The sequence below is a fragment of the Cannabis sativa genome, chromosome 3 (assembly GCF_029168945.1).
Source record: "Cannabis sativa cultivar Pink pepper isolate KNU-18-1 chromosome 3, ASM2916894v1, whole genome shotgun sequence".
Lineage (NCBI taxonomy): Eukaryota > Viridiplantae > Streptophyta > Magnoliopsida > Rosales > Cannabaceae > Cannabis > Cannabis sativa.
Genome location: NC_083603.1, coordinates 1,668,836 through 1,678,148, shown reverse-complemented (window position 1 = coordinate 1,678,148; position 9,313 = coordinate 1,668,836). Strand labels below are relative to the sequence as shown.

The following is a 9,313-nucleotide window of genomic DNA, read 5'->3' as shown; positions in this document are numbered from 1 at the left end:
ATAGAACCGATTGGTAATTGCGACAATGTCTCCTTCGTCTCCGCTTTGTGTTGTTCTAACATTTCAGCATATTTCCCTAAGTTAGCTGTAGAGAATGCATCAAAACTCTTCTTCATATCTTCGAATAAAGCAGCAATTTCTTCGTTCTTCATTTCCAAGGAGAACAATGAAAGCACCAATTGATAGCAAAGGAAGTCCTCTTCGAGACAGGACAAGTCTCCAAGCTAGACTGTCTAATTCATTTCATAAAAAAAAAGAAATACATGAGAATTGTTTATATATGTTTCTGAAAAAACCAGCAGAAATAAAATAGCAAAATAACTACATTTAGCTGATCCTTAGCCAAACTTCAGCGCCGCTCCATCATTACGAAATCTCGGAGCCAACTCGGCTTCATACGAACTCGGCTCACCCGCTCAGGACCCTCTCTAACGACTTCTGGGACAGCAGCTCCTTCGTTGGTTGAAAGGTTTGGTTGGTTCGAACCTTTCTCCTGGGCTGTATTCTCTATGGCACTCTTGATGCTTTGTTTCCAAACACCAATATCGATAGCTAGTGGGCTTTCTAGTTGGGCCTCACTATCATGTACACTGTAGAGAAATATGTGATGCATTACCAAAACACTACTGATGATTACAAAATCATCTTGTTTGTTTTGCCCATTCCCATTTGTTGTTTTAATGTTTTACTTTCGGCTTCTCTCTCTTACTTACATAAGGGATTCAATTCAAGCATCTTATATTATGTAGAGCAGCAATAACACTAGATAGAGATCCAGTTAGAATGGAACAACTCATTTAGTTATAATTTCCAAGTATGAAGTCACATTTGAAATGCGATCAACAATTTTACAAACTATGATCATAATATACATACAATTTCATCAGAAATTAAAATACAAACCAAACAGTTAAGCCACACAACACAACCAAACCTAAGAAGCAAGAATAAGTATTATTTATAACAATTCTATGGTATGAGATCTCAATTTAGAAAACAATGAATACTAGAATATTTATACCTTCACAGAACTCAACAAAGAATGACACAGTATAAGGAGGCTATAGTAATACAAACTCAGAGGTTTATCTCAGCATCTCTGGTTTTTACACAAGATTTCTCTCTATTACTCAGACTCACCATTACTCAAAATGTGAATTAACAAACAAAGAAAAATAAGATTAGAAGTACCTGAAATAGGCAGGAGATATTTTTATCAAACTATCATATGTAACTGATCTTGAAGTACTCTTTCAATGTGAGTAACACGAGGGCAGTGCTCAACCTTCACATTTGAGGAAGTGATGAGGTCAATTCTATCATGTGGTATTCTTAACTGGGGGCATAATTTGATTGAAATTTTGCTGAGAGCTTTAAAGTCATCGATCCAACTTTCGATTTCCACTAAATTATAACACCGCAAAATATGGAGTTGTTGCAGGCTGGTTACTTGTCTAAGTCCTCCTTTAAGATAATCATTTATGTCAGCAACATTATCCAATGTCACAGAACGGAGGCTGTGAAGGGACTTCCACATATTTGGATCAGAATTGGGCATGTCAATGATATGTAGTGTCCTCAATTTCGAGAGAGGAGTAACTGTTGTTGTTGATGAAATATTCTGTGGAGCTGGAACTGGTGTCTTCAATGTGGAGTCAAGAGCAACTGTGGAAGAAACTGGTTTTGGTCGAGAAACTTTTTTAAAAGAAGGTGATTTTGGTTTCATATTTAATGACTTTGTTCGACGAGGGCTTCTCCGTGACTTGCTCTTGGTGAGAGTACTAGATGGTGATGATGATGACACTTCCAATTGAGATGTTAGAGCTCTTTTCTCTTCTATTGCTGTTGTCACAGTTCGTTTGAATGGCTCCCAACTTGTATTTTTGAGCACTAGTAATTCTTCTAAACATGGAAACAGAGGCATGGAAATGAGACAAGGACAATCCTCAACCACCAATCTAGAAAGACAACTAAATGTAGCATTTTCACATGAATTATCTTTACACCATCCCTTTAGTTTTGGCAAATTAGTAAGCCTCAGCTCTTTCAAGGTTGAAAACAGACTTCGAATCCTTTTCAAGTCAAAAGATGGGATTGAAATCTGCCATGATGAATCTAAATGAAAATCAAATGATACATGTCGAACAAGTGTTGCATCATCAATGCTATCTTCCTTTAAGATTAAAGTAACATAAGCTTTCCCAGCTATTTGTTTAGCAAGATCATGCATTAAGTTAGGCATTCTGCATTTTTTTACGTAACCCAACTCATCTTGCTCAATTTCATGAAAGAAACATCTTCCATGTAAATCCACAAAATACTTATAACCCAATCTCTCAAGATCTTGTTGTTCATTATTGTCCTGATCTTGATCTGACTCTGTAATAACAATAAACCCCTGTGACATCCACAAAGTTATGAGTGTGTCTACATCAATCTCATAATCTTTTGGGAAAATTGCACAATAAGCAAAACAATCTTTCAAAGCAAAACAATCATAGCTCAACTGAAGAATTGCCAATGCATTATTTTCAGTCTCTATTATCATTGAAAACTCATGGAAAAACGATTTCCACTCTTGTTTTGTTTTCTTAATACGCAATAAGCTTCCTATTGCTGTTATGAGGAAAGGGATTCCGCGGCATCTTTTCGCAATTCCTTGTCCAATCTCAATCATTTCCGGGTCAGTTAGTTCTTCTTCTTCTCTCACAGCCACTTTTTGGAATAGTAACCAAGCTTCCTTTTCATGTAGCTCCTCTAAGTGATATAGTTGGTTCTTACCAGTAATCTCTGCAACCTTTGTATGACGAGTAGTTACAATAATTCTACTTCCATTTGCACCAACTGATAGTATCTCACTTGTTAGCACCTGTTCCGAAAAATAATAAACTTTAAGCGCAGCAAAATAATAAAAAAGTGAAATAAATAAATTTTACTCAGTATACACTATCTCAATTTACTTCTTCCTTACTCTGATTACACTACACTCACACTCACTCTTTTTTCACACACCCACTGACCACACACTCCTCTCTCTCTCACACATACAGAGTATTCTGAATATTGTCCCACATGGAATAAATTATTAAGTATTGAGCCATATATATAACAACATGAGCTACTCCACTCATCACCTATTGGTTTTGAGATAGAATAAAAAAATTTGGGCACCAAGACATTCCAAAGCTTTTTCATAATAATAAGAAGATTTTTCAAAATTTGGCTAACAAAAATATTTGACACATATAAATTATTTAAAATTAATTTGAGTAAAATATGTAACAGTACCTTCCATGATTGTTCATCAACATTGGGCGGGACATCATCAAGAACAAGGAGAAATCGCTTTCGCCTTATTTCTGAAAAAACAAGAGCTTGCAGTTCCTTAAAATCAGAGATAGTTGGGTAATTATGTGTTATAAATGAAATAATTTGTTTCATAATGGCTTTTACATCAAAGGCAACACCAAGAGACACCCAAATTGTAAGATCAAAATGTGATTTTACCCTTTGGTCATCACAAATGAGCATAGCAATTATTGTTTTGCCTACTCCTCCAATACCCACAATTGGAATCACCATTAAATTCTTGTCTTCAACATCATCATCATCCTTCTTCAACAACTTTTCTGTGATTTGTGCTAGGTGATGATCCCTCCCCACAACTATAATTTCTCCACCAACATTTCCTCTCTGCTCTTCCTCTGCCTCTGCCTCTGCCTCTGCCTCTGGAACCGATGAGTTTTGTAGCTGTTTCACGATTTGCATGGCGTTGTCCATTTTGGAAGAGATTGAGTTGAAGAAAGTAGTGGTGGTATTCATCATCATCTTCATCATCATGATTAGCTTTTTGGGTGCTGACACGTGGCGTGTTCTCCAAGTGAGTGCCAACATTTTTGTGAGTAAGTCATCAACATCAGCAAGTGAATCTTTTAATAGTAACTTATCACTATAAAGCTTCTTCTTCAACTCTGCATCATCAAATGAACCTCGTAGCATTGAAAAATCTTTCTTAATCTCATCAAGTCTCTGTTTTTCTGTAATATCCTTCAAATCTAAACACTCCAACAATCGTTGAATCCGATCAACAACGCCCACAAGGTTTCCTTCCGCCATCAGAGTGATTGGTACTTTTTTTCTCTTTAGTAAAACTTTGGTTTTTTTTAGTTAAGCACAATAATCCATGCAAACTGAACGAATTATTACTAAAATAGACCCAAAAAAAAACTAATAAAAACATATTATTTTGAGAATAAATACACATGAATCATGCAAATACGACGAAAACAAACAGAGTTTCCCTATATTATATATGTAATTTATGAAAAGGATAAGTCAACAATAATTAATAAAGACATTAAAATATGGTGTTTGGTAATTGAATTAGATTGGTTAACTGTAGTTAGACTGATTCAAGTCTAATTAAATTGTTGAGTTTACACTAAGATAATATTAATTTAAAAGCAATCAAACTAAATTTAATATTAAAATTAATAGCAAACACCTAGATTAAAATTGTTCAGTTTGGAAATGTTGTTAGTGGCTGAAATTTTCATACAAATATTTCATTATTTACTTATTGTTAAAGAAATTTGTAATATAGTATAAAAGAAATTTAAAAGAACTTGGAGAACGTTTTAAACAAGTGAAAGCTTAAAGATTAATAATATTCATTCAAAACATAAGAAAACAATACACATCTAATTGATAGAATACAAGAGCAGTAATTAAAACTAGCAAATTTTGAGTAACATGCCTTCCTTAACCATGTGGTACCTGGTCAGAAAATTGTGTTCCTAAACCCAAATGATACATGAGTAACCAAGTAAAACTCAAAAGCTCCCCGCCTTTACTAGGCTGCTGTGCATGTGTGGCCGGGCTGCAATTAATGGCTGCATAAGACATCAACTCAACCCACACTTGAGCCATCAACTCCCACTGCTGCTCCTCCAGATTTTGAAGCTCTTTCGAGAGAATGCAGGCGTCAAACAACAGAGATTTGCTCTTGGTTCCCTTCACAACAGCCGCTCTGTATGGCGTTTTTACTAACCTCAACTTTTCACAAGCTTCCTTATGATTTGAAATCGAGTGTTTCTTGAAAAACTTCCTTGTCTCTGCCTGAGTGTCTTGTAGTACTATGGAGAAATTTCCCATTTCTTGGGATAGCAAAGTAGGCTGGACAACAAGTTGATAAAACATGTAATTTGAAAGAAGCTGAGAAATACCAACATACTCATTTCTCTTCTGCTCTTCCTCACTAAGATTATGATAGCAAAGCTCAGTAGCTAAGTGCCATAGAAGAAGGCTCTCCAAATATTGGAATTCTCTAATACTCCATTCAAGTTTAGAATAGCTTCTACTATGCTGCAAAAGGGCCAAAAGGCCTCTTTGTGAACAAGCTTCTTTAGCAACTTTTAAATCCTTTACTTTTGAAGATAACATCTTAAGCTTGTTGAAAATGAAGTCTTCCTTTTCTTTGGTGACAGTCACTAAGGAGGAAGACATCATTGCTCTCATTTTTTCAACGGATCCTGTTATTGTCAACAAAAATCTAGACACTTTATAGACCAGTTGTGTAAACCAGTTAGATGAGCTGTAGTTGAGCATGTTGTATTGGAAAACTGATCTTGACCATCTCTTTCTTCTCCAAATACATGATGGAGTAAGATATCTAACCAATGAGATTCTAAGGATGCCCCATTCAGAAAATAGGAGCATAATTATAGAGATGACATCAAAGAGAATGGTTCCCAAGAGCAAAGCTTCAGTAAGTCCAACATCAAACCCAGTATATCCGCGTTTATCTGTTAAGAGAAACAACACAGATGCAACCGAAACAGAGGAGAAACAAACAATCCTAAGAATGTATCCAAACATGTTCTGTAACACAGACATTTTGGTGTGCATAAGATCATGCAAGAAGCTGAGTTCATACTCAATCAATCTAAAAGCAACAGTTGAATTTCTACACTGAAGAAAATAATCGCGGCTTGTTTCTCGAGTTTGGTAGCTCAAAAATGAACCAGTAAAGAGTATCTTAAACTTCTCAAAGAAATAATGTGCAGATTTTAGTACTTTCAACTCATCTATTTTCTCATCACAGCCTAACAAAATTTCTTGCTCATTGTTATAATTTGAGGCCATCTTTTTATGTGGTTCCATTTCAACTTGTACACCCCTTGTTGCTGAGTAAGTTGAAACAGCTTCTTCATAGTCACAACCTGGATCTGGTTTTGGTAAAAGAGTTTCTCCAAATTGATCAAACCCTGCATTGAGCAGAGCTATAACCCTCTCCCATGACTTGATAAGTCCAACCCCAAACACTAGGATTGTTGGGAACCATAGCTTATCCTTTCTAGAAATTGCAACGAGAATGAAGCTATAAATAGTTGCCAAAACTTGAGAAATGAGTCCAGTGAGTGACTTTAACCAGACTCCACTATCCCCAGTTGAAAAAGTTGTAATACTATCAGGACCAGCAAGATGCAACAAAAGAAACTGTGCCCAAAACATATAAAGGTCTCCACTTTTGTTTGGATCAAGGAGATTTCTAGTTGGCTTTCTGACAGTTTGACCAAGACCATAAGCAGCAATCCAATTTGATAGGGTGTAGGCAAGCCATATGAACAAGTGTATGAAGTTGGATTTGCATATTTTCCTCAAAAAAGCAGCAAACAACAGAAAGAATTGTAGGGAGAGGCTTATTATAAGACAAGCTCGAAGATTCCATGAATCCCATAGCTCATCTCCCAAGCTCTGTGATTGTGATTGTTCATCTCCCATTATCTTATATCTGCAATAACCCTTTTATTAAATTAGTTCATATCATATGAGTTACATACTGTAACAAGAAGTACAAAAGAAATGTTCATATTCAAAAATATGATTACCTGAAAGACTGGAATCAAATCTTAATGTGTTTAGGCCAAACTAATAAGGCTTAGAAAGTCAACTATTTAATCAAATCTTCCACTTGAGTTTACGTTTGAGATTAAATATTTTTTATTGAACATTCCAACAAAATGATCAATTTTTTCATACATAAGCAAGAAAGAGATTTGATAATTATTTGAGTATTTTTTTTATTTTTTTCAAATATTTTTCTTTATAAGTGGATGTTTGTCCTATTTGCATGGTTTGTTTAGACTAACTTAATCTATCAAATAATTAAAAAAGACCAATTTTTTTTTTATGCTTATACGTACTAAGAACAAAATTTTATATGTTCTTGTGTATATATTATTGGCCAATATTATTATTATTTCATTTTTATTTACTTTGTGTACAACTGTACACGTGTTTTTTTCGTAAAGTCAACTGTACATGTACATGTACATGTATTATGTAGGGCTGAACATCGGGTGGGTTTATCGGGTTTCGGGTTCGCGGGTTTCGGGTTCACGGGTTTCGGGTTCAAAAAAATAAAACCGAACCCGAACCCGAATAGGGCACGGGTTGGCGAGTTGGCGGGTCACGGGTTGGCGGGTTTCGGGTGGCCGGATTGACCGGGTTGGCAGGTTGACCTGATCAACTCGATCAATTCTTTAAAAAAAATAATTTTTTATTCAAAACTAATAAAAATAAAATTTATATATATTATTAAAAAATTATTATATATTTTCAGAATATAAATTATTTAATATAATATATATAAAATTTTAATAAAAAATTATATATAAAATATATTTAATTTATATTATTTAAGAAAATAAATTTATAAAAAAATTAAAAAAAAAATTGAGAGTTTAAATTTTTAAAAAAGTTTAGGATTTTTTATTTTTCAATTAATAATTTAATATATATATAAATTGTAATAAAAAAATTAAAATATATATAACATATTTAAATTGCGGGTTGGCGGGTTCAACCCAAAACCCGGTATTCCTAAAAACTCAACCCGCGAACCCGCCCGAAGGGTACCGGGTTGAACCCGACCCGCCCGAATATTTTTTCAAAAAAAAAATTTGCGGGTTTACCGGTTCGGGTTCGGGTTGAACTCGCTTGAAATGTTCAGCCCTAGTATTATGTATATGTGTCTGGTGGTGTATATTATATTATAGCAACACTGAAAATGACTGTACATGTGTTTGTGCGTCTTATTAACATGTCCAATAATTGAAAATGACCGAATACCAACATTGATTGATACAATGACTAAAGTCACTTAGTTTGTTGGTTGTAAAGTTAGTTACAAGTTAGCTTAAGATCAAGCTCTTGATCAAACTCTTGTCTATATATACTCAGACTGTTGAACATCAGAATTGAGTTCTTCTTCTCCAATTCTTTCAATCTTTGTCTCCTTCTTTCTCTCTCTTTTTATCTTTTCTTGTCTTCTTTTCTTTTTAGCTTCAAATTTGTCACTTTAACATGGTATCAGAGTAGGACTTTCTGCCATTGATGGCTAATGTTGCTCTAGTGTCCGGCCATGGAATAGCACCAAACTCAAGGAACAATTCAAGTCACCTTTGAACAGATTGAAGAACTTCGATTCTTCAACAACAATCTTTGTGAAAACAACACATCATAACTGCAATTCATGAAAATCGATTGGGAGAAGACTTAACTATTAGAATATTTTATATATGGAAGTTATTTTCTAATTAAGTAAATGATTTTCTATTTAAGGAAATAAATAAATAATTGATTTTCTGATAAATAAATATTTTATATTCATTGAATCTGGACAAAATCAATTATGTAATATTCTATATATGGTCAGATTTCTATATTCATTACCTGATTTGATTTCCTGAATTAATTGTCAAAATATTCTAACAATTAATGTGGCGCAGATACTGATGGAGTATCTCACCTATAAATATAGGGTCTCGGTCCCCGAACTCCTCACTCATTCTGATTTCATTCAGCAAATTCCATCTAAAGAGAGTTGAGAGAGCGAGGAAGCCCGAACTCCAATACCGAAGCTATCGTAGGGATTGAAGCTCAAAGATCAATGGCTGGAGGTACATCGATCCTTTCATTGCATATATTATTGATATGATTAGAGTTTATTTTCCGCATTTCATATCATTTGTATATGCTACATTACATACACTATATATATAGTCTAACAGTTGGTATCAGAGCGGATTTATCTCTGCCTTGATTTTATTTGAGTTTCATATATATATACATACATATACTGTTCATATATATATATATATTTGTTATGTTCGGTTCGTATATATACATATACTCATATTCATATAATCTCAAATATATATATAAAATTCATACGTATACACATATACATATATACATTTATTCATAAATTTATATATATAATACGTTCATGTACAACGTACAGTATGTA

The 9,313-nt window shown here is 34.1% G+C and overlaps 2 protein-coding genes across 2 annotated transcripts; both read right to left on the bottom strand.

Annotated features, from left to right (window-relative positions):
- Positions 1-349: 349 nt before the first annotated feature.
- On the bottom strand, positions 350-4,350 carry LOC115709538 (putative disease resistance protein RGA3). Its single transcript, XM_061111377.1, has 5 exons — positions 3,289-4,350; positions 1,250-2,869; positions 1,022-1,061; positions 904-934; positions 350-590 (listed from the first exon to the last, which is right to left on the bottom strand). Exons 1-5 carry the CDS (start codon positions 4,114-4,116, stop codon positions 350-352), a joined length of 2,760 nt encoding a protein of 919 aa, XP_060967360.1. The 5' UTR covers positions 4,117-4,350.
- Positions 4,351-4,761: 411 nt separating this feature from the next.
- Positions 4,762-6,783, bottom strand: LOC133035533 (uncharacterized). The gene has a single exon (XM_061111376.1). It carries the CDS (start codon positions 6,781-6,783, stop codon positions 4,762-4,764), a length of 2,022 nt encoding a protein of 673 aa, XP_060967359.1.
- Between the last annotated feature and the right edge of the window lie 2,530 nt (positions 6,784-9,313).